The sequence below is a fragment of the Heterodontus francisci genome, chromosome 47 (assembly GCF_036365525.1).
Source record: "Heterodontus francisci isolate sHetFra1 chromosome 47, sHetFra1.hap1, whole genome shotgun sequence".
Classification (NCBI taxonomy): domain Eukaryota; kingdom Metazoa; phylum Chordata; class Chondrichthyes; order Heterodontiformes; family Heterodontidae; genus Heterodontus; species Heterodontus francisci.
In genome coordinates this window covers 3190959-3217844 of record NC_090417.1, presented here as the reverse complement: position 1 = coordinate 3217844, position 26886 = coordinate 3190959, and the positions used below count along the sequence as shown (strand labels likewise).

General features: G+C 48.9%; 1 protein-coding gene across 1 annotated transcript in view; it reads left to right on the top strand.

Moving 5' to 3' along the window:
• Positions 1 to 26886, top strand: part of dmtn (dematin actin binding protein) — a 93323-nt gene that overhangs the window by 54542 nt on the left and 11895 nt on the right. Inside the window, exons 3-13 of the mRNA XM_068022953.1 lie at positions 5151 to 5199; positions 13248 to 13304; positions 13788 to 13871; positions 15046 to 15201; positions 15653 to 15733; positions 16325 to 16369; positions 17375 to 17501; positions 18601 to 18648; positions 20800 to 20949; positions 22009 to 22127; positions 25660 to 25765. Coding sequence (XP_067879054.1) covers positions 5191 to 5199; positions 13248 to 13304; positions 13788 to 13871; positions 15046 to 15201; positions 15653 to 15733; positions 16325 to 16369; positions 17375 to 17501; positions 18601 to 18648; positions 20800 to 20949; positions 22009 to 22127; positions 25660 to 25765 — 982 coding nt within the window. The 5' untranslated portion in view covers positions 5151 to 5190. The remainder of the gene's footprint in view (positions 1 to 5150; positions 5200 to 13247; positions 13305 to 13787; positions 13872 to 15045; positions 15202 to 15652; positions 15734 to 16324; positions 16370 to 17374; positions 17502 to 18600; positions 18649 to 20799; positions 20950 to 22008; positions 22128 to 25659; positions 25766 to 26886) is intronic.

The window sequence follows — 26886 nt, the reverse complement described above, 5'->3', positions numbered from 1 at the left end:
CAGTTCAGTGCTCCCTCAGTACTGACCCTCCTACATTGTAGCGCATCCTCAGGACTGACCCTCCGATAGTGCAGCACTCCCTCAGTGCTGACCCTCCGACAGTGCAGCACTCCCTTAGTACTGACCCTCCGACAGTGCAGCACTCCCTCAGTACTGACCCTCCGACAGTGCAGCGCTCCCTCAGTACAGACCCTCTGACAGTGCAGCACACCCTCAGTACTGACCCTCTGACAGTGCAGCGCTCTCTCAGTACTGACCCTCCGACAGTGCACCGCTCCCTCAGTACAGACCCTCTGACAGTGCAGCGCACTCTCAGTACTGCCCCTCCGACAGTGCAGCACTCCCTCAGGACTGACCCCTCTGACAGTGCAGCGCTCCCTCAGTACTGACTTGTCCCACAGTGCAGCGCTCCCTCAGTACTGACCCTCCAACAGTGCAGCACTCCCTCAGGACTGACCCCTCTGACAGTGCAGCGCTCCCTCAGTACTGACTTGTCCCACATTGCAGCGCTCCCTCAGTACTGACCCTCCAACAGTGCAGCACTCCCTCAGTACTGACCCTCTGACAGTGCAGCACTCCCTCAGGACTGACTGCTCTGACAGTGCAGCACTCCCTCAGTACTGACACTCTGACAGTGCAGCACTCTCTCAGTACTGCCCCTCCGACAGTGCAGCACTCCCTCAGGACTGACCCCTCTGACAGTGCAGCGCTCCCTCAGTACTGACCCTCCAACAGTGCAGCACACCCTCAGTACTGACCCTCTGACAGTGCAGTGCTCCCTCAGTACTGACCCTCCAACAGTGCAGCACACCCTCAGTACTGACCCTCTGACAGTGCAGCACTCCCTCAGGACTGACTGCTCTGACAGTGCAGCGCTCCCTCAGTAGTGACTCGTCCCACAGTTCAGCGCTCCCTGAGTACTGACCCTCCTACATTGTAGCGCATCCTCAGGACTGACCCTCCGATAGTGCAGCACTCCCTCAGGATTGACCCCTCTGACAGTGCAGCACTCCCTCAGTACTGACCCTCCGACAGTGCAGCACTCCCTCAGTACTGACCCTCTGACAGTGCAGCGCTCCCTCAGTACTGAATCCTCCGACAGTGAAGCACTCCCTCAGTACTGACCCTCCGACAGTGCAGCACTCCCTCTGTACTGACCTTCTGACAGTGCAGCACTCCCTCAGTACTGACCCTCTGACAGTGCGGCGCTCCCTCAGCACTGACCCTCCGACAGTGCAGCACTCCCTCAGTACTGACTCCTCCGACAGTGCAGCACTCCCTCAGTACTGACCCCTCCGACAGTGCAGCACTCCCTCAGTACTGAACCCTCAGACCGTGCAGCACTCTCTCAGTACTGATCCTCCAACAGTGCAGCACTACCTCAGTACTGACCCCTCAAAAATTGTAACACATCCTCTGGACTGACCCCTCCAACAGTGCAGCGCTCCCTCAGGACTGACCCCTCCGACAGTGCAGCGCTCCCTCAGTACAGACCCTCTGACACTGCAGCGCTCTCTCAGTACTGCCCATCCGACAGTGCAGCACTCCCTCAGTACTGAACCCTCAGACAGTGCAGCACTCTCTCAGTACTGATCCTCCAACAGTGCAGCGCTCCCTCAGTACTGACTTGTCCCACAGTGCAGCGTTCCCTCAGTACAGACCCTCCAACAGTGCAGCACACCCTCAGTACTGACCCTCTGACAGTGCAGCACTCCCTCAGTACTGACCCTCTGACAGTGCAGCGCTCCCTCAGTAGTGACTCGTCCCACAGTTCAGCGCTCCCTCAGTACTGACCCTCCTACATTGTAGCGCATCCTCAGGACTGACCCTCCGATAGTGCAGCACTCCCTCAGTGCTGACCCTCCGACAGTGCAGCACTCCCTCAGTACTGACCCTCTGACAGTGCAGCACTCCCTCAGTACTGACCCTCCGACAGTGCAGCACTCCCTCAGGACTGACCCTCCGATAGTGCAGCACTCCCTCAGTGCTGACCCTCCGACAGTGCAGCACTCCCTCAGTACTGACCCTGACAGCGCAGTGCTCCCTCAGTACTGACCCTCCGACAGTGCAGCACTCCCTCAGGACTGACCCTCCGACAGTGCAGCACTCCCTCAGTACTGACCTTCCGACAGTGCAGCACTCCCTCAGGACTGACCCTCCGACAGTGCAGCACTCCCTCAGTACTGACCCTCCGACAGTGCAGCACTCCCTCAGTACTGACCCTCCGACAGTGCAGCACTCCCTCAGTACTGACCCTACGACAGTGCAGCACTCCCGCAGGACTGACCCTCCAACAGTGCAGCACTCCCTCAGGACTGACCCTCCGACAGTGCAGCACTCCCTCAGTACTGACCCTCCGACAGTGCAGCACTCCCTCAGTACTGACCCACCGACAGTGCAGCACTCCATCAGTACTGACTCCACCGACAGTGCAGCACTCCCTCAGTACTGACCCTCCGACAGTGCAGCACTCCCGCAGGACTGACCCTCTGACAGTGCAGCACTCCTTCAGTACTGACCCCTCCGACAGTGCAGCGCTCCCTCAGTAGTGACTCCTCCAACAGTGCAGCACTCCCTCAGGACTGACCCTCCGACAGTGCAGCACTCCCTCAGTACTGACCCTCCGACAGTGCAGCACTCCCTCAGTACTGATCCCTCCAACAATGCAACACTCCCTCAGTACTGACCTTCCAACAGTGCAGCGCTCCCTCAGAACTGACCGTCCGACAGTGCAGCGCTCCCTCAGTACTGACCCTCCGACAGTGCAACACTCCCTCAGTACTGACCCCTCCAACATTGCAGCATTCCCTCGTAACTGACCCCTCCATCAATGCAGCGCTCTCTCAGAACTGTCCCTCCGACAGTGCAGCGCTCACTCAGTACTGAGCCCACCAACATTGCAGCATTCCCTCGGTACTGACACCTCCATCAATACAGCACTCCCTCAGTACTGACCCTCCAACAGTGCAGCACTCCCTCAGTACTGACCCCTCCGACAGTGCAGCACTCCCTCAGTACTGACTCCTCCGACAGTGCAGCGCTCCCTCAGGACTGACCCTCCAACAGTGCAGCGCTCCCTCAGTACTGACCCTCTGACAGTGCAGCACTCCCTCAGTATTGACCCTCCGACAGTGCGGCACTCCCCCAGTACTGACTCCTCCTACAGTGCAGCACTCCCTCAGTACTGACCCTCCGACAGTGCAGCATTCCCTCGGTACTGACCCCTCCATCAATGCAGCGCTCCCTCAGAACTGACCCTCCGACAGTACAGCGCTCACTCGGTACTGAGCCCTCCAACATTGCAGCATTCCCTCAGTACTGACCCCTCCATCAATGCAGCACTCCCTCAGTACTGACCCTCCGACAGTGCAGCACTCCCTCAGTACTGACTCCTCCATCAGTGCAGATCTCCCTCAGAACTGACCCCTCCAACAATGCAGCACTCCCGCAGGACTGACCCTCCGACAGTGCAGCACTCCCTCAGTACTGACCCCTCCAACAATGCAGCGCATCCTCAGGACTGACCCTCCGAGAGTGCAGCGCTCCCTCAATACTGACCCTCCAACAGTGCAGCACTCCCTCAGTACTGACCCCTCCAACATTGCAGCGCATCCTCAGGACTGACCCTCCGACAGTGCAGCGCTCCCTCAGTACTGACCCTCCAACAGTGCAGCACTCCCGCAGGACTGACCCTCCGACAGTGCAGCACTCCCTCAGTACTGACTCCTCCGACAGTACAGCATTCCGTCAGTCCTGACCCTCCAACATTGCAGCGCTCCCTCAGGACTGACCCTCCGACAGTGCAGCGCTCCCTCAGTACTGACTCCTCCAACATTGCAGCGCTCCCTCAGGACTGACCCTCCGACAGTGCAGCGCTCCCTCAGAACTAACGCTCCAAAAATGCAGCACTCCCTCAGTACTGACCCTCCAACAATGCAGTGCTCCCTCAGTACTGACCCTCCAACAATGCAGTGCTCCCTCAGGACTGACATCCGACAGCTCAGTGCTCCCTCAGTATTGTTCCTCCGACAGTGCAGCGCTCTCTCAGTACTGACCCTCTGACAGTTCAGCGCTCGCTCAGGACTGACCCTCTGACAGTGCAGCGCTCCCTCAGTATTGTCCCTCCGACAGTGCAGTGTTCTCTCAGTACTGACCATCTGACAGTTCAGCGCTCGCTCAGGACTGTCCCTCTGACATCAGCACTCCCTCAGGACTAACCCTCTGACAGTGCAGCGCTCCCTCAGGACTGGCATTCCGACAGCTCAATGCTCCCTCAGAATTGTCCCCCCGACAATGCTGCACTCCCTCAGTACTGACCCTCCAATAGTGCTGTGCTTCTTCAGTTGTGACCCTAAAAATAGCTACTGACAGGAAATGACCTGTCGATTTCATGTGAGTCCCACATGGTAATGAGTTTCTAAACTGGGGACAGAAGCACAGAGGAACTAAAGCCTTGATTTCATGCACAGAGCAGAAAGAATTGCGCAGCTTGCAAGCCTTTCAGAATGCACTCATGTTCACCTTAAACTGCTAGAATACTGTTCGGAAATTGATCCTGCAAGACTCACAATGCTAATGTTTGACTTCTTTAATGAGGTGAATTGTGCACACTGTTGGCCAGCAGTAATCTTCACAGTAATATCCACTGTCTTAGTTCCTTTTACACAAAATCATTCCAAGGTGATCACAGTGGACAAGGGCAATGGACAGAGAGTCCTTGGGGACAGGCTTAGGTTGGATGGGGAGCAGTTCATAAGAATACTTGATACATTTATAAAAATGTCATCACTTGCCCAAAATGAAACTTGGATCGAAACCATCTTGAAAGACACTCTGATATCCTCATGGTGCCAGAGGGTCGAGCTCCTGTACACACACATGTTGGGAAGTTCAGCAAAGTGCAGATACTTCATTTACTCAGACCCCATGTGGAGCACTGCTTTCACTGTACCACAAGGATAGATTGGTCTTGGAGGGAGTGCAGTGCAGATTTCCCCAGAATGATACTGGGCCTTAGAGGGTTAAATTATGAGGACAGGTTGTACTGACTTGGCTTGTGTTAAAATAATAAAAAGATTTGGATAGGGTAGGTACAGAGAAAATGTCAAGAAGACAAATCAAAGATTTCATTTTCCAATCTCTTACTGCAGGCTTGTCAGCAGATCAGTTCGAGTGACTGCAGCTGAGAACATGCAAAAGGTAGGATTACTATCGGAGATTTTCTATCTGCACATTGTGACCGTGGGTTGTGTGATATCTTGGATGGTGAAGTCACTGGGAAGGTTCCACCAACTGCTGCCTTTGTCTTCAGTCGAATGTTGTGATCTGTTCGAAAGCAGCAGCCAGGGACCAGACAAGCCGGATTCTCCCTGTCTGTGAGAGGACTGTCGGCTTATTTATTTATTTAGAGATACAACACTGAAACAGGCCCTTCGGCCCACCGAGTCTGTGCCGACCAACAACCACCCATTTATACTAATCCTATATTCCTACCACATCCCCACCTTCCCTCAATTCCCCTACCACCTGCCTACACGAGGGGCAATTTACAATGGGCAATTTGCCAACAAACCTGCAAGTCTTTGGCTGTGGGAGGAAACCGGAGCATCCGGAGGAAACCCACGCGGACACAGGGAGAACTTGCAAACTCCGTACAGGCAGTACCCAGAACTGAACCCAGGTCGCTGGAGCTGTGAGGCTGCGGTGCTAACCACTGCGCCACTGTGCCGCCCAAAAGGGATGGCTTTCAATGACTTCTGCGTGACACATTCCCGGAGACCCCGTGTAAATACTGACACACTCCCGGGAATCCCTTGTAAATACTGACACACTCCCGGGGATGCCCTATAAATACTGACACACACCCGGGAATCCCTTGTAAATACTGACACACTCCTGGGGACGCCCTGTAAATACTGACACACTCCCGGGGACTCCCTATAAATACTGACACACTCCCGGGGACCCCCTGTAAATACTGACACACTCCTGGGGACCCCCTGTAAATACTGACACACTCCCGGAGAACCCCAGTAAATACTGACACACTCCCGGAGACCCCCTGTAAATACCGACACACTCCAGGAGACCCCCTGTAAATTCCGACACACTCCTGGGACCCCCTGTAAATACTGACACACTCCCGGAGACCCCCTGTAAACACAGACACACTCCAGGAGACCCCCTGTAAATACCAACACACTCCTGGGACCCCCTGTAAATACTGACACACTCCCGGAGACCCCCTGTAAATACTGACACACTCCCGGGGACCCCCTGTAAATACTGACACACTCCCGGAGAACACCAGTAAATATTGACACACTCCAGGAGACCCCCTGTAAATACCGACACACTCCTGGGACCCCCTGTAAATACTGACACACTCCCGGGGAACCCCAGTAAATACTGACACACTCCCGGAGACCCCCTGTAAATACCGACACACTCCAGGAGACCCCTTGTAAATACCGACACACTCCAGGAGACCCCTTGTAAATACCGACACACTCCAGGAGACCCCTTGTAAATACCGACACACTCCTGGGACCCCCTGTAAATACTGACACACTCCCGGAGACCCCCTGTAAACACAGACACACTCCAGGAGACCCCCTGTAAATACCAACACACTCCTGGGACCCCCTGTAAATACTGACACACTCCCGGAGACCCCCTGTAAATACTGACACACTCCCGGAGAACACCAGTAAATATTGACACACTCCAGGAGACCCCTGTAAATACCGACACACTCCTGGGACCCCCAGAAATACTGACACACTCCCGGAGACCCCGTGTAAATACTGACACACTCCCGGGGACCCCCTGTAAATACTGACACACTCCCGGGGACCCCCTGTAAATACTGACACACTCCCGGAGAACACCAGTAAATATTGACACACTCCAGGAGACCCCCTGTAAATACTGACACACTCCCGGAGACCCCCTGTAAATACAGACACACTGCAGGAGACCCCCTGTTAATACCAACACACTCCTGGGACCCTCTGTAAATACTGACACACTCCCGGAGAACCCCAGTAAATACTGACACACTCCAGGAGAAACCCTGTAAATACCGACACACTCCAGGAGACCCCCTGTAAATACTGACACACTCCCGGAGACCCCCTGTAAATACAGACACACTCCAGGAGACCCCCTGTTAATACCAACACACTCCTGGGACCCTCTGTAAATACTGACACACTCCCGGAGAACCCCAGTAAATACTGACACACTCCAGGAGAAACCCTGTAAATACCGACACACTCCAGGAGACCCCCTGTAAATACTGACACACTCCCGGAGACCCCCTGTAAATACTGACACACTCCAGGAGACCCCCTGTAAATACCGACACACTCCCGGAGACCCACTGTAAATACTGACACACTCCCGGAGAACCCCTGTAAATACCGACACACTCCCGGAGACCCCCTGTAAATACTGACACACTCCCGGAGAACCCCTGTAAATACCGACACACTCCCGGAGACCCCCTGTAAATACTGACACACTCCCGGAGACCCACTGTAAATACTGACACACTGCAGGAGACCCCCTGTAAATACCGACACACTCCTGGGACACCCTGTAAATACTGACACACTCCCGGAGACCCCCTGTAAATACTGACACACTCCCGGAGACCCCCTGTAAATACTGACACACTCCAGGATACCCCCTGTAAATACCGACACACTCCCGGAGACCCACTGTAAATACTGACACACTGCAGGAGACCCCCTGTAAATACCGACACACTCCTGGGACACCCTGTAAATACCGACACACTCCCGGGGACCCCCTGTAAATACTGACACACTCCAGGAGACCCCCAGTAAATACCGACACACTCCCGGGGACCCCCTGTAAATACTGACACACTCCCGGGGACCCCCTGTAACTACTGACACCCTCCCGGAGAACACCTGTAAATACTGACACACTCCCAGAGAATCCCAGTAAATACCGACAGACCTCCGGGAATCCCTGCAAATACTGACGCAATCCCGGGGACCCCCTGTAAATACTGACACACTCCTGAGGACCCCCTGTAAATACTGACACAATCCTGGAGACTCCCTATAAATACTGACACACTCCCAAGGAACCCCTGTAAATACTGACACATTCCCGGGGACCCCCTGTAATTACTGACACACTCCTGAGGACCCCCTGTAAATACTGACACAATCTCGGAGACTCCCTATAAATACTGACACACTCCTGAGGACCCCCTGTAAATACTGACACAATCCCAGAGACTCCCTATAAATACTGACACACTCCTGAGGACCCCCTGTAAATACCGACACAATCCCGGAGACTCCCTATAAATACTGACACACTCCTGAGGACCCCCTGTAAATACTGACACAATCTCAGAGACTCCCTATAAATACTGACACACACCTGAGGACCCCCTGTAAATACTGACACAATCCCGGAGACTCCCTATAAATACTGACACACTCCCAAGGAACCCCTGTAAATACTGACACATTCCCGGAGACTCCCTATAAATACTGACACACTCCTGAGGACCCCCTGTAAATACTGACACAATCCCAGAGTCTCCCTATAAATACTGACACACTCCTGAGGACCCCCTGCAAATACTGACACAATCCCGGAGACTCCCTATAAATACTGACACACTCCTGAGGACCCCCTGTAAATACTGACACAATCCCAGGGACCCCCTGTAAATACTGACACAATCCCGAGGACCCCCTGTAAATACTGACACACTCCTGAGGACCCCCTGTAAATACTGACACACTCCTGGGAATCCCCTGTGAATACTGACACACTCCCGAGGACCCCCTATAAATACTGACACACTCCCGGAGACCCCCTGTAAATACTGACACAATCCCGAGGACCCCCTGTAAATACTGACACACTCCTGGGTATCCCCTGTAAATACTGACACACTCCTGAGGACCCCCTGTAAATACTGACACACTGCTGAGGACCCCCTGTAATTACTGACACACTCATGAGGACCCCCTGTAAATACTGACACAATCCCGGAGACTCCCTATAAATACTGACACACTCCCAACGAACCCCTGTCAATACTGACACATTCGCGGGGACCCCCTGTAATTACTGACACACTCCTGAGGACCCCCTGTAAATACTGACACAATCCCGGAGACTCCCTATAAATACTGACACACTCCTGAGGACCCCCTGTCAATACTGACACACTCCCGGAGACCCCCTGTAAATACTGACACACTCCCGGCGACCCCCTGTAAATACTGACACACTCCCAAGGAACCCCTGTAAATACTGACACATTCCCGGGGACCCCCTGTAAATACTGACACATTCCCGGAGGCTCCCTATAAATACTGACACACTCCTGAGGACCCCCTGTAAATACTGACACAATCCCAGAGACTCCCTATAAATACTGACACACTCCTGAGGACCCCCTGTAAATACTGACACAATCCCGGAGACTCCCTATAAATACGGACACACTCCTGAGGACCCCCTGTAAATACTGACACAATCCCAGAGACTCCCTATAAATACTGACACACTCCTGGGTATCCCCTGTAAATACTGACATACTCCCGGGGACGCCCTGTCAATTCTGACACACTCCCGGGGACGCCCTTTAAATTCTGACACACTCCCGGGGACCCCTTGTTCATACTGACACACTCCCGAGGACCCCCTGTAAATACTGACACACTCCCGAGGACCCCCTGTAAATACTGACGCAATCCCGGAGACTGCCTATAAATACTGACACACTCCCAAGGAACCCCTATAAATACTGACACACACCTGAGGACCCCCTGTAAATACTGACACAATCCCGGAGACTCCCTATAAATACTGACACACTCCCAAGGAACCCCTGTAAATACTGACACATTCCCGGAGACTCCCTATAAATACTGACACACTCCTGAGGACCCCCTGTAAATACTGACACAATCCCAGAGTCTCCCTATAAATACTGACACACTCCTGAGGACCCCCTGCAAATACTGACACAATCCCGGAGACTCCCTATAAATACTGACACACTCCTGAGGACCCCCTGTAAATACTGACACAATCCCAGGGACCCCCTGTAAATACTGACACAATCCCGAGGACCCCCTGTAAATACTGACACACTCCTGAGGACCCCCTGTAAATACTGACACACTCCTGGGAATCCCCTGTGAATACTGACACACTCCCGAGGACCCCCTATAAATACTGACACACTCCCGGAGACCCCCTGTAAATACTGACACAATCCCGAGGACCCCCTGTAAATACTGACACACTCCTGGGTATCCCCTGTAAATACTGACACACTCCTGAGGACCCCCTGTAAATACTGACACACTGCTGAGGACCCCCTGTAATTACTGACACACTCATGAGGACCCCCTGTAAATACTGACACAATCCCGGAGACTCCCTATAAATACTGACACACTCCCAACGAACCCCTGTCAATACTGACACATTCGCGGGGACCCCCTGTAATTACTGACACACTCCTGAGGACCCCCTGTAAATACTGACACAATCCCGGAGACTCCCTATAAATACTGACACACTCCTGAGGACCCCCTGTCAATACTGACACACTCCCGGAGACCCCCTGTAAATACTGACACACTCCCGGCGACCCCCTGTAAATACTGACACACTCCCAAGGAACCCCTGTAAATACTGACACATTCCCGGGGACCCCCTGTAAATACTGACACATTCCCGGAGGCTCCCTATAAATACTGACACACTCCTGAGGACCCCCTGTAAATACTGACACAATCCCAGAGACTCCCTATAAATACTGACACACTCCTGAGGACCCCCTGTAAATACTGACACAATCCCGGAGACTCCCTATAAATACGGACACACTCCTGAGGACCCCCTGTAAATACTGACACAATCCCAGAGACTCCCTATAAATACTGACACACTCCTGGGTATCCCCTGTAAATACTGACATACTCCCGGGGACGCCCTGTCAATTCTGACACACTCCCGGGGACGCCCTTTAAATTCTGACACACTCCCGGGGACCCCTTGTTCATACTGACACACTCCCGAGGACCCCCTGTAAATACTGACACACTCCCGAGGACCCCCTGTAAATACTGACGCAATCCCGGAGACTGCCTATAAATACTGACACACTCCCAAGGAACCCCTGTAAATACTGACACATTCCCGGGGACCCCCTGTAAGTACTGACACAATCCCGAGGACCCCCTGTAAATACTGACACACTCCCGAGGACCCCCTGTAAATACTGACACAATCCCGATGACCCCCTGTAAATACTGACACACTCCTGAGGACCCCCTGTAAATACTGACACACTCCTGGGAATCCCCTATAAATACTGACACACTCCCAAGGACCCCCTATAAATACTGACACACTCCCGGAGACCCCCTGTAAATACTGACACAATCCCGAGGACCCCCTATAAATACTGACACACTCCCGGGTACGCCCTGTAAATTCTCACACACTCCCGGGGACCCCTTGTTCATACTGACACACGCCCGGGGACCCCCTGTAAATACTGACACACTCCCGGGAATCCCCTGTAAATTCTGACACACTGACGGGGACGCCCTGTAAATTCTGACACACTCCCGGGGATGCCCTGTAAATTCTGACACACTCCCGGGGACCCCTTGTTCATACTGACACACTCCCGGGGACCCCCTGTAAATACTGACACACTCCTGGGAATCCCCTGTAAATACTGACATACTCCCGGGGACCCCCTGTAAATTCTGACACACTCCCGGGGACGCCCTGTAAATTCTGACACACTCCCGGGGACCCCTTGTTCATACTGACACACTCCCGAGGACCCCCTGTAAATACTGACACACTCCCGAGGACCCCCTGTAAATACTGACACAATCCCGGAGACTGCCTATAAATACTGACACACTCCCAAGGAACCCCTGTAAATACTGACACATTCCCGGGGACCCCCTGTAAGTACTGACACAATCCCGAGGACCCCCTGTAAATACTGACACACTCCCGAGGACCCCCTGTAAATACTGACACAATCCCGAGGACCCCCTGTAAATACTGACACACTCCTGACGACCCCCTGTAAATACTGACACACTCCTGGGAATCCCCTATAAATACTGACACACTCCCAAGGACCCCCTATAAATACTGACACACTCCCGGAGACCCCCTGTAAATACTGACACAATCCCGAGGACCCCCTGTAAATACTGACACACTCCTGGGTATCCCTTGTAAATACTGACACACTCCTGGGGACCCCCTGTAGATACTGACACACTCCTGGGGACCCCTGTAAATACTGACACACTCCTGGGGACCCCCTGTAAATACTGACATACTCCCGGGGACGCCCTGTAAATTCTGACACACTCCCGGGGACGCCCTGTAAATTCTGACACACTCTCGGGGACCCCTTGTTCATACTGACACACTCCCGGGGACCCCCTGTAAATACTGACACAATCCCGGGGACTCCCTGTAAATACTGACACACTCCTGGGAATCCCCTGTAAATACTGACACACTCCTGTGGACCTCCTGTAAATACTGACATACTCCCGGGGACCCCCTGTAAATAGTGACACACTCCTGGGAATCCCTTGTAAATGCTCGCATACTCCTGGGACCCCCTGTAAATACTGACACACTCTCGGTGACCCCCAGTAAATACTGACACACGCCCAACAATCCACTGAGAATGTTAAAAATCTTAGGCACCCAGGCCAATTTGACAAATAAAATATGTCTAGATTATGGAAGTCATGAGTAAGGGTGGCTGCTGATAATCTGATTGATAATTGTTGATGTTTAACACCAAGCTTTTGCTTGCTCCAGGTCTTTGGCTGACTGTTTGTCCCTCTCTTTCTGTCAGTATCAGTTTAACTGATCGATCAACAGTGAACAGTCCATTGCTCAGTAGGGGCAGGGACAAAAGCAGATTATCAAGAGGTGGTACAGGCGTTGCGTGACTTCGTCCTTGACCCCCATCTGACCTCGGATGCACACAGTGGGAAGCTGTAGTCCATTAAGGAAATGTCCCGGAAATCTTTATTGAGATCACAGTGATCCTACTTCTGGAGATTGTTTTGTTGCAGATACTGGTTTAGTATGCATGCAGTGCAGAACTGGAGAACAGGACAAATATATGAAGTCTGCTGATTCATTAGAAAATATCTATTTCTTTCGTTCATTCACAGGATGTGTGTGTTGCTGGCAGGGCCAACATTTATTGCCCATCAATAACTGCCCTTAAGGTATGGTGACAAGACACCTCTTTTACAACTGAATAGTTTGCTTGGCTATTTTAGAGGGCAGTTAAGAGTCAGCCACATTGCTGTGGGTCTGTAGTCACATATAGGCCAGACCGGTCAGGATGGCAGATTTCCTTCCCTGAAGTACATTCATGAACTAGTAGGATTTTTATGGCAATCCTGTCGTTTCATGGTCACCATTGCTAATACTAGCTTTTTATTCCAGATTTATTTAATTCACCGAATTTAAACTCCCCAGCTGCCTGGGTGGGATTTGAACTCACATCTCCAGATCATTAGTCCAGGTCTCTGGATTACTAGTCTTGTAACGAGTAACCACTGGGCTGCCATTCCCCTCAATATTGTTGCTTGCCTTTGAAAATTAAATTCAGACAACATAACAAAGTGGAAACTGTTCAACAGATTTTAAGCTGCATCTAACCTGCATTCATACACAAAACTATTTTCCTCTTCCTCCTGTTCAAGTCCCAGCAGTCTCAGACATCGCCAGGAAGTGTCTGCTCTAACCGTCCATTGAGTGCCCCTGGATCTCCAGGCTCAACTATATGTGTAAGTACCTAGCATTCCCAGGTGACTGGCCAATTTACCTGGCTGTGTGTAGATGTTTGATCATTGCCTCGCTCTGTGTCATTACCTCGCTGTGTACAGATTTTGTATCATTACCTCGCTGTGTACAGATGTTGGGTCATTGCCTCGCTCTGTGCAGATGTAGGGGCATTGCCTTGATGTGTACAGATGTTGGGTCATTGCCTCGATGTGTACAGATGTTGGGTCATTGCCTCGATGTAGACAAATGTTGGGTCATTGCCTCGATGTGTACAGATGTTGAGTCATTGCCTCGATGTATACAGATGTTTAACTTGTTTGATTCTGTCAGAGGAGACTGACACACTACTAGCTGACAACTCATTTCTTTCACCAGTCAGACTGATTTCTGTGATTATTTAGTATACCATTATCAGTTTGCAAATAAACTGTTTCCGAATCTGTTCTGAAAACTCCTGAAAACCAAAGTGACATTACCACTGACTGTGGCGACCCAACATCTGCACACAAGCAAGACATTGGCCAACATCTGCACACAAGGAGGTAATAATCCAACATCTGTACACCACTAGGCAATGACCCACTCAAACCAAAGGACTGCCATTGAGAATTCCAACCTCATGTGGTGTTAACACATCAGCCAAGTGCCAGCCAAAGGTTGGTTGGCCTCGATTTTAACCCCATGTGGGTTTCAGACCTGTGTGATTTTAATACCAAGAATCTCACCTACACTCTGTCGGTCAGCTGCTCCTCCGTAATGGGCTGAAGTGGCAACTGACCCATGGGCAAGAGCGGAGGTTCAGATGGCTATCACTGATGGGAGGCTCTCCAGTTGCGGGGAGAGAGTTTCATGGGATGGCAGGGGGTGGTGCAGTCCAGAGCACAAGAGAATACAACTTTCGTTGTGGGGTAACTGCCACTACCCTTCTCCTCCCCCACCCCTCTCACTCCCCTCCATCCCAACGCCTATTCCAATATGTTGACCGTAAGATGTACCCATCAGAGATTCTAGCACGACCTCCAGTGTAGACAGGAGGGAGAAGCTGCTAAGTGCAGATGTGTTGGTGACACAGATTCGTTTCAGTACCAGCTCCTTGTAGATACCCGACGCGATTCTAAACAAAGGCTGGAGTGGATAAGTGGAGCCAGCTGCTGTAATTCTCTCCTCTGCCTACAGGCTAAGATGGATAACCAGGTGCTGGCCTACAAAGAGCTTGCTGCAATCCCTAAAGACAAGGCAATATTAGAGATTGAGCGGCCAGACCTAATGATCTACGAACCACATTACAGCTACTTCTGTGCAGAAAGACCAGAGCCACAGGGATCCACTGAGGTACACTACTTTACAGTCTTGGTTGAAGAAAAGAGTTTTATTAATAATGCCCCTGCTCTGCTGGAAGTGCTGAAAATTGAAGGATGTGAAAGCTGCTGTACTTCAGCCAAGTGACCATTCTTCCTGTGAACCTCTGGAGTCAGAGTCAGCTGCTGTTGGCATTGGCTGATTCTAGTTCTGTCCCCTCCCAACATCTGCACATTGTTTATACATTATTTCCCTGCAGAAAGTCCCTTTCAGTCACCACAGGATCCGACTCCAGCTCACACTCTACTGGATTGCCTACCTAGCTTAGCATTGCCACTTGCTGCTCTACAGTGATTACATAAAGAGATCCCAATTTAACTCCTGATTGGCTATCCAGTTCAGCATTGCCCCTGGGCTAGGGAAGGAACAGATGAAGCTGGTCTGCATCTAATGTCGCAGTTTGAACATTGTGCATTCCTGTCAGCACACAGCGTCTGGGCAAAAGGGCAGCTACTGTGGAGAGAGGCTCGGAGGGGTGACAGTGCCCCCTGGAACTGCCGGCAGGGTGAGCCAGTGTGTCAAACAGGAGGCAACAGCCACAGAAACTGCAGATGGAGAGAAATGCGGTAAATTTGATTTTTCGTGTGAAGTTCCAGTACAATAATAGGGAGAGCTATATGGGTCGCTGTGGATACGATTCTTGTCAATAGTGACAAGTGCCCAGTGTATTTTGTGTGAATTTTCTCCGATTACCAATTTAATGCAGCCAATGAACTCAATCTGCTAAAATAACGCACAGGACTTTCACACAAACAACTTCTCTTTTGTACACAGAAATTAACTAAGTTAACATGTTGTGACATGGTGAATTTATTCAGGAAGAGTATGCAATTGATCTCGTACTAGCCCATTGCAGTCTGATCCAGTGTTGGATCTTCAGTGGACGAAACAAACCTACCTGGGCCTATTTTTTGACATTTTACAAATGGTTGTCCAAAGTAAGATATCCTTTGTGAACATTAAGCACCAGTTCGAAACAGAGCTCAGCAGTGTACAGTAGATTTGGGAGTCATGGATTTGCACGGGTATTTAAAATGTGTTTCCATTGTTAAAACAATATTTTAATCACTTCAATCAATGTCATTTCCTTCTGCAGCGCTCCCAGTCACCACGTCCAATGTCTCCTCTCATCTATCCTGAGGTAAGTTAGAAAATAGAGCGATTGATTATGATAGAATGAGCTCACTTGTTCTAAGCATTATTGGGTCCTGCTCTCCTCATCTGCCAAAGCTTCTCTCTATTCCAGAAATATCCTGGAATACAAAGATAACCCCTACAAATTAGCAGCCATCTTTCCTGGAACTCCATGTTTGAATCCTCTGCAGCCTTTGACTTGGTTGACCACACCATCCTCCTCCAACGTCTCTCCTCTGTTGCCCAGCTGGCTGGGACTGCACTCGCCCAGTTCCATTCTTATCTCTCTAGATGTATCCAGAGAATCTTCTGCACCGTTATCTCTGGTGTCTATCCTTGGCCCCCCTCCTACTTCTCATCGACATGCTGCCCCTTGGCGGAATCATCTGAAACACATCAGTTCACCTCACTCGACCCCTCCACTGTCTTTAATTTGTCACATTGCTTGTCCAACACTCAGTACTGGATGAGCAGAAATTTTCTCCGACTAAATATTAGGAAGATCGATGCCATTGTCTCCTGGGAGTAGATTGGTCTCCCACCTCCATTAAAACGGGGAGTCGGCTGGTTGGGTTCAGGTTTGAGACATTTAACATTTTAACTACCTACGAGACCCAAATCCAATGGTTTTTTTGGGATTAAACTTTCCCCCACTGTCCCTGACCGAACTAGCTCACTGGTGTAGAATTACAACATCAGCCCTCCAGTTGCTGATCTCCCCTTTCACTGGTCTGTGTGTCCAATATTAGGCTTCTGCGGTTCAATCCAGATTGAACGATTGCATTCCCGGTTGGGGAATCCTCAGTCTGGCTCTGCTTGGCTGCCACATGGAAATATTCCTGGATTTGCTCCTGCTAGGTCCAGCAGTGCAGTGGATCCCTGTGTCCGGTGGAACAGAGAATTCCCGGCTGTCCATCCAGTTCCATTTCCCTCTTAGAAGGTTGCCAGCAAACAAAGAGCAGCATCAGGTGAGGGCTGTGCACTCTAACTCTGAAACTACTTCTCCTTTCAGTATGTGATGTGCAAAGAGAGTCGGGAATGGACAGATGAAAAATCTCCGGGATTCTCGATGGGATCAGCCTGCAGTCGCCGTGGCTACCAGTCTACTGGGAGCCTCCCACACCACTTCCACAGACCAGGTAGGGACACAGCATTTTTCCAGAAATATTCCCTGAATACTCACACTAATCATAGTGTCAGTATTAGCTCTGTATCAAGCAGCTGGTTTATATATCAGATTTTTATATATGAAAAGATCAAAAAGGATTTTATTCGCAAATAGAGAAATAACGACCAACTGGACATCATAAAAAACAAGTAACTTGAAACTACACCACCCCCTCTCTCTCAATTGCTCTCTACCAGTCACCCTCTGTCCGTCCTCTCTTTCTCTGCCTCTATGTATTCTTCTCTCTGTCTCTCTCTCGCTCTCGACCTCTATGTCCGTTTCTCTCTCTGTCTGTCTGTCTTTCTCTCTCCCTCTCTGATCTTTTTTTTCAGGTGAACCCATAAGGTTTCTTAAATGATCTCTGATGCACAACAGACAAGGCCTTTTACTTACAATGTTAAAGAGTAGATTTAAAAAATATAGGACTCCAGCTTGGAGCTTTATGTAACCAGTGGCTCATTGGGAGGCTCAAGGAGTGAGTGTGTGGAATACGACATTGAGCCCTTCAAATCTTTCATATTTCTAGCTAAGCCTCTTGAATAACACAAAGCAATATACAGGATCATGATAAAGAAAGAACGACTTGCATTTATATAGCACCTTTCACACTCACAGGAGGTTCCAAAGCACCAATAAAGTACTTCTGAAGTGTAGTCACTGTTGTAATGAAGGAAACGCAGCAGCCAATTTGTGCACAGCAAGCTCCCAAACAGCAATGCAATCGCTGACCAGATAATTTGTTTTAGTGATGTTGATTGAGGAGTAAATATTGGCTGGGACACCAGGGAGAGCTCCTCTGTTCTTCTTCGAATAGTGTCATAGGGTCTTTTACATCTACCTGAGAGAGCAGACAGGGCCTCAGTTTAATGTCACATCTGAAAGATGGCACCTCTGACAATGCAGCACTCCCTCAGTACTGGACTGGGAGTGTCAGCCTGGATGATGTTCTCAAGTCTTTGGCGTAGGACCCGCTGTAACTTCAGTAAATAATGGATGGTAATAACCCTGCATAAACAATGTAACAGCAGATTTGATCATTTCAACATTATCGTTTTGTTTTATTCCTATAGATATCGGCACCAATATGTACAGGAAACGTCCCATCTACATGCAGAATGGTAAAGTCTGGTTTGTTTCTTCCTATTTCAGAGTAACCTCTTGTATTCCCCTTTGTATTATGGCCGAGTGCTATTCCCCCATCTAAGGAGCTCCTCAACATCAAAAATCTGCAACATGGCAATGCTGCCTTCAGTAGTCTCCGACCTTGCCACCACTGAGAGTTCCAATCCACCGATCTGCACCTTCTACCTATCCATTGCTGGTTTACTGTAGACCACCTTCACCCTGGACCATCATTGGGGGCAAAGCCTTCAAACATCTCTCTCCACACTCTGGAACTCGTTCCCTGAAGTTCCTCAGCTTACTTCCCACCTTCAAAGTTATCCATTTTAGGAAGAAAATATAAAAACAAAATATTGTTTGAAATGGTGAGGAACTATTAAATGTTGAAGTTCAAAAGGATTTGGGTGTCCTTTTACAAGAAACAAAGTTAGCCAGCTGGTACATCAAGCAATTAGGAAGTGATAATTGTAATTGAGTACAAGAGTAAAAAAAAAGTCTTGCTGCAATTCCAAAGAGCGTTTGAGACCACGGAGTATTATGCACAGTTAAGTCTCCAAATCTAAGGAAGAATATACTTGCCTTAGAACGGGGTGCATTGAAGGTTCACTAAATTGATTGCTGGGATCAAAGGGTTGTCCTGTCAAGAGAGATTGAGTAGAATTGGCCTGTGCTTTCTGGAGTTTAGAAGCATGAGAGGTGATCGATCTCATTGAAACATATAAGATTGAGAGGGGCTTGACAGGGTAGATGTTGAGGCTGTTTCCTCTGGCTAGAGAATCTAGTACAAGGGGCCACAGTCTCAAGTTAAAGGGTCAACCATGTTGGACTGAGGAGAGGAAAAATTTCTTCACTCAGAGGCTTGTGAATCTTTAGAATTGTCTACCCGGAGGGTTGTGGGTGCTCAGTCAATGAGCATTTTCAGGCAGAATCAATAGATTTTTGGACTCTAAGGGAATAGATGTAGATAAGCCATGAACTAACTGAATGGTGAAGCAGGCTCGAGGGGCTGAATGGCCTACTTCTGCCCCTATGTCTGACGTTCTGCCAATTAGAGTACCTGTCCATTATCCCTACTCTCGGTCTCCTACAGCTCAGCCAATTTCCTAACCAGGTCAATAATTTGCCTTCGATTCCCAGGGCTTTAGTTTCAGCTAACAGTCTCTTATGAAGATCTTTATCAAATGCCTTTTAGAAGTGCACATAAATAACATCCATAGGCATTCCCCTGTCCACTACTTCAGTCACCTCTTCAAAAAACATTCAGTCAGGGTCATTAGGCATGATCTACCCTTTTACAAATTCATGCTAGCTCTCTCTGATCAGGTGAAAATTTTCATTGTGTTCAGTCACTCTATCCTGAATTATAGACTCCCGCAATTTCCTGACAACAGATATTAGGCTAACTATAATTTCCTGGTTTCCCTCTCTCACTTTTCTTTAATAGCAGAGTAACATGTACAATTTTCCAATCTGAAGGAATGATTCCCAAATTGAGAACACTTTGGAAGATTACAGTTTTCAATATTACAATATTCTTACCTACTTCCTTTAAAACCCTGGGATGGAAACCATTTGGTTCTGGGGATTTGTCACTCTTTAGTGCTATTATTTTCTTCATTCCTGTTTTTTCTCTTACATTAACTTTTGTGAGGCCCATTGCTGATTCAATATTAGTTTCCTCAGGATGTCTGGCATGCAGACCTCTTCTACTGTAAATGCTGCCGCAAAGTCATTATTCAACATGTCCACTCTTATCTTATTTTTCATTGCCAATATCACCGTTACAAGTTTTCAAGGAGCCCACATTGCTCCTAAGCACCCCATTTCCCCCCACTATAATTGTAAAAGTTTATTGTGTTGACTTTGATATCATGGTCCCTTTTTATAGCTCTTGCTATCTGTTTTGCCACCCTTTGTTCCTCTGGCTCTGCATGCACCAGTAACATCTGCACATGGCTCACCCCCCTCATCCCACCATCCTTAACGTCCTTTCTCATCTTCATTCCCATATTCTCACGTCTCCCCTACTCATCTGTACTGATCCTTTCCCTTAACGTCTCGCAACCTCACTGCAACTAGCTCGTTCTACCAGCTCAGCTAAATTCAGGAGCTCACTATCCATGACTTGTTTTATCTTCTTGTTCCAGAACCATCGACTTTGCTTCCGCAGAGTAAATACATCGAGGATCTTATCATTGAATCATCCAAGTTTCCAGCAGCTCAGCCTCCGGACCCCAATGTTCCAGCCAAGATAGAGACTGAATATTGGCCTTGTCCTCCCTCACTTGCAGTTGTGGGTAAGGCAGACAATCCTTTTGCATTTCAAACCCTGATTTGGCTTCACCACTATTGGTGAGAGAGGCTGAACGTCAGATTGCTCCTTCTGATAGAAAGGCCGGGGTCAGAGCCCTCTGTTTCCATGGATACTGTCGGACTCCAGTATTGATGGTTGATCCACGTTCCCTCTCTCCCTCACTGACATACACTTAGCTCCAACTCCAAGCAGGACATGAAGGAATAAATGTCTGCAAGATCTGAACCCAGAACTTTCTCTTGGGGCCATCCTCTTCCAAGCGGGCCGTTAATTAATATAAATTTGAAAGAGGGAGCCTTGCCTCCATTGCTTTTCCAAAAAAAAAAACAATTAATTAAACAGAATTGTGAAGAATTTGAACAGAATTGCTTGTCTGTTTCTGGCTCCTGTTTAAATACTTTTTGGAAGGGCGAACATTGATGATTTGGCTGCAAAAGTTAACGTGGGAGAGAGTGTTATCTCTGGCATTTGCAGAAAAGGAGTCTTCCTGTGAAAGTGGCATCTGGTGTTTGTTATTCAATGCCTTATACCTTTGTCTGCTTCACTCCACTCCTGGTCTAAAGGTGCTGAGTTTTGTTGGGATATATTTCCGCAGACAATGCAGCCCTTCAATACTTAATTAGAAATCGTCGTTTTTCACCTCTACACTCAGGAAGGAATGGTGAGCAACTTTAGAGAGCATCATGGTCAAGTGCGATCATGCCCTCCACCAGAATTCGTCACATGTGCACCTTTCCACCCAAGTTAGCTCAATAAATCAGGAATGAAATGTTGACTGAATCCCCACCAAGGGGAGGTCAGCCCCTGCCTGATACCAGATCGAATTCCAGGGCCCCAAGTATTCGATGGAAAACATACAATGGCCATGTCCCATAGTGTCCAGCAGTGAAGCCGGGATAATTATCGGCAGTGCTGTAGGAGTTTGCACACACTATTTGATGCATGTCCCATTTCCAGACTCCACCAAGACATGAACACTGCACTGAAAATCTCCATGCCAGCTGTCTTTTGGTTAATGGTGGTTTGATGGCATTCCTTACAGAGAAAGAATGGAGAAGAAGAGTCACTTCAAAAGAAGATGACGAGGACGATGAGGAGGAAGATGACGAGACTGACGAAATGAGACAACTGCGTGAGATTCAGAGAAAGGAACTGAATAAGGTGGGAAAATGCTAGGCTCTGTGTTGCATTACTGGCTTCAGGGTCCAAGTTACAGGCCATGTCCAGCAGTGTGGGGGTGGAGTTTGTGTATGCACCCAAGAGTAATTCATTGCAGATGAAGACCTTGGGGACACCTGAGGGATGTGGGCAGATGCCAGTTCTAAACAGGATGACTAACCCATTACTTAGAGCAGTATTTTTGGAAATCGGAGGGCTTTGGAAGTTTCAGTGAGTGTCTCTGTCTCCTGGTTAAGATGGCAGGCTCCAGGTGGCAGCCAGAGGTGAGGAGGCAAGGACAAAGTGGCAGCTAGAGCTGGGCACAAGCCCAGGTGCCCTGGGCTGTACTCAGTCCGGAATACGGAGCTGCCTGGCGAAGCTGTATCCTTGAAGGTTGAGGAGGGATTGTGGCGAGCTGCCATATAGATAAGAGGCAATAAATCAGTGCCCCAGTCTGTTACCCAAGTTGGGAACCTTTCCTGAAGCACATGGTTCACACGGGACACTTTGTGGTCTTGATACTGGGGCCACAATGACTTGTGAATGTGACTCTCACCATGGAGAAAGTCTTTTTCCCTGTGGGTGCCAGTCAGACTGTGTGTACAAGTTTAGAATATGAACTGGGGTAAGGGGACACCAATAAATTGGGACATCTGACCTGTGAATTTTGTGGATAAATCTGAAAGTCTCTATTTTCACCAATTCTGTTCAGAGAAGGATAGTTCTGCAAAGATCAAACTCTTTCAGAAAAATCTCAGGGGAGGGGATCAAACTCAGGGTGGCTGGAATCTGGAACACACTGCCTGAAGGGGTGGGAGAGGCAGGAACACTCACGACATTCAAGAAGTATTTAGATGAGCACTTGAAACGCCATAACAAACAAGGCTACAGGCCAAGTGCGGGGAAATGGGATTAGTTAGGACAGGTGCTTGATGGTTAGTGCAGGCGCGTTGGGACGAAGGGACTGTTTCTGTGCTGGAAAAGTCTATGACTCTATGACTCTTCCAATTTTATGATAAAGAATGCTGTTCATTAAAAGAGAGAAGGGCTTCAGATCTCCCTTTTGCTGTGGAAAGGGAGAAAATCATTTTGGCCCCAAATAGTTTTGTATTGTGTTGTTGAAATGTGAATGCTCTATATGCTGGGTACAGCACTCCCTTCTAAGAAAATTCCTATGTCAACTTGTCAAGCTATAATTACACCCTCTCCACAGTAAAGGTGCCTCAGTATTGGAATACAAGTGTAGACCCGAGTGACTGACTGTTACATAGGAACAGAAGGAGACTATTCAGCCCCTTGAACTTGTTCTGCCACCATTCAGTTAGATCAGGTCTGATCTGCATCTTAACTCCATCTGCCTGCCTTGGTTCCATAACCCTTAATATCCTGGAACAAAAATTGATTAATCTGAGCTTCAAAATTTTCAATTGAAGCCAAGCCTCAACAGCTTTTTGGAGAGAGAGTTCCAAATTTCCACTCCCCTTTGTGCAAGGAAGTGCTTCCTGACGTCATCCCTGAACGGCCTAACTCTAAATTTGAGGTTCTGCCCCGTTGTTCCGGACTCCCCTCCACCAAAGGAAATGGTTTCTCTCCATCTACCCTATCAAATCCTTTCATCATCCGAAACACCTTCACCCCTGAAGCCTACTCTAGGCCACCTGGCCTCATAAATTAACCCTTTTAGCCCCGGTATCATTCTAGTGAGTTTGTGCTGCACTCCTTCCAAGGCCAATATCTCCTTTTGCAGTGTAATGCCCAGACTTGAACATGATTACTGCAGAACATCCTGGGGCTACCATAGACCACAAACTGAACTGCAGCAGCAATATGAATACTGCGGCAACAAGAGCAGGACAGAGACTGGGAATTCTGCAGCAGGTAACTCACCTCCTATCTCCCCAAAGCCTGTCCACCATCTACAAGGCACAAGTCAGGAGTGTGATGGAATACTCTCCACTTGCCTGGATGGGTGCAGCTCCAACAACACTCAGGAAGCTCGACACCATCCAGGACAAAGCAGCCCGCTTGATTGGCACCCCACCCACAACCTTAACATTCACTCCCTCCACCACTGATGCACAATGGCAGCAGTGTGTACCATCTACAAGATGCACTGCAGCAACTCACCAAGGCTCCTTCGACAGAACCTTCCAAACCCACGACCTCTACCAACTAGAAGGACAAGGGCAGTAGGTGCATGGGAACACCACCACCTGCAAGTTCCCCTCCAAGCCACACACCATCCTGATTTGGAACTATATCGCCGTTCCTTCACTGTCACTGGGTCAAAATCCTGGAACTCCCTTCCTAACAGCACTGTGGGTGCACCTACCCCACATGGACTGCAGCGGTTCAAGAAGGAGGCTCACCACCACCTTCTCAAGGGCAATTAGGGAAGGGAAATAAATGCTGGCCTAGCCTACATCCCATGAAACGAATAAATTTTTTTAAAAAGCAGAGCTCTGTACGACTGTAACATAACTTCCTCCTTTTTGTATTCCAGCCCTCCTGAACTAAAGGCCATTATCCTTTTAAATTATCTTTTGTATCTATTCAGCTCTGTGTCTCTGGGAAATCCCTCACTTCAGGTTTGCGTCTTCCCAGCAGCACGTGAAACTGTCAGACACAGGCTGACTGGGAATGGTCAGAGATGGAGCCTGGGCTCCTGTCCAATCTCCCAGCTGGAGCAGGGGTTTGTAGATATTCCATGCTCATTCACTCCTTGCTTCTGGGAGGTGTTGGAGAGTTGGGTGCCATAGCCTGGAAAATAGCTTACGATGTGAAGTGTCTGGAGAGCTGAGATTTAACTGACTTCACAGTGATGGGAAGGAAACAGAGATCGTGAAAATTATAGATGAAAGTCTATACAGGGTATTGGAGATGACCAGCAACCATTTTGGGATATGATAAAAGCAGCATTTCTGGGTACAGCAGGTTACACAAAAGCACAAATAGCAGCGGTAAACTCAAGTTCATATTCATTGAATCGATCATGACATCACCCCGGCACGGCCTAACTCTAAGTTTAAGGTTCTGCCCCCTTGTTCAGCCGTGACTCAGTTGGTCGCACTTGCATCACAAGATTTTAAGTTCAAATTCCCCACCAGGACTTGAATACAAAAATCTAGCCTGACGCTCAAGTGCAGTACTGAGAGCATGTTACACTGTTGGAGGTGCATTCTTTCGGATGAGATGAGGCCCTTCTGCCATCTCAGGTGGACATAAAAGATCCTGTGGTACTATTTCGAAGAAAAGCAGCAGAAGTTATTCCCAGTCAATATTCGTCCCTCAATCAACAGATGACCTGGTCATCATCACATTGCTATTCGTGGCAGCTTGCTGCGCACAAATTGGCCTGCCACATTTCCGACAACAGTGACTATACAGTGACAAAAATACTTCACTGGCTGTAAAGAGCTTTCAGATGTTCTGTGGTCATGAAAGGCGCTATATAAATGCAAGTCTTTCTACATATAAACACAGTCTGATTTAAATCCTTTTCAGTGGAGTTGTTGCTTTGTTTGTTGTGCTCTAGATCCAGTCCGGTCTGGGAAAGTTAATTTTGAAGGAAGAGTTGGAAAAATCGAAACCACGAGGGAGGAAATCTCGTTCACTGCCAGACAGAACTACCAGGAGTTTCTGTAAGAGTCATTAACAGAAAACTAAGCATCATTCTGGTTTCAGAGGTTGTGGCTTCCTGCCATATATAATAGTTTGAAGTCCTTTCAGAACTTGGAGACAATAATATACTGAGTGTAGTCCAAGGACCCACCCCCCTTGCAGCCAAAGTCACTGCGGATGTGCACAGGTAAACGGGTGCCACAGTTGGGAATTCTGCTGCTTGCAGAGGCCTCAGACCTCCCATTTAATGGCAACATTTTTCCTAGGATACAGGACCCAACTGGGAAAGGGAATAGTCAGAAGAAGCAAGAATGATGGAAATGCAGTGGAGCTCAGTCAGTATCTGGGAGGGAATGACAGCAGATTAGGAACAGCTCTGTCTGGACAATCCGATGATTCTGTTTCAGTTGGTACTTTTTAAAAAAAACTTTAGCTTCCCCTAAAATCCTGGCTTGGAACAAGAGCACAAGGCAGCTGTTGATTGGAATCTTAAAGGCTGTGCTTGTCACAGAACATTACCTTTCAGATCTTCCTAGAGATTAAACAGTAAAGAAATATTTTGTACTTGGTATTCCTTTGAAATTTCCCCTGTATAATGTGATCCTACAGCAGAGAGCGCTACTTTCAACAGGGCAGAGGCAAAGGGACACCAACAGTCTTGATGTAGCTTCTCCGCACACCAGCTAGTGAATGTCTGGATCAAACTTTCCAGAAAGGCTGTGATTGTGTCAGCAGATTCCGCAGAGATTCAATTTCAAAGGGTAAGGGGTGATTTGATTGAAGTTTTCAGGATATTAAGAGGAACAGATAGGATAGATAGAGAGAAACTATTTCTGCTGATTGGGGAGTCTAGGACTCGGGGGGCATAGTCTAAAAATTAAAGACAGACCTTTCAGGAGTGAAATTGGGAAACACTTCTACTCACAAAGGGTGGTAGAAGTTTGGAACTCTCTTCCACACATGAAATTGATACTAAATCAATTGTTAATTTTAAATGGAAGATTGATATATTTTTATTAACCAAAGGTATTAAGGGATATGGGGCAGGTATATGGGTTAGGTCACAGAACAGCCATGGTCTCACTGAATGACGGAACAGGCTTGAGGGGCTGAATGGCTGTGAAAGCGCTCGGAGAGAACC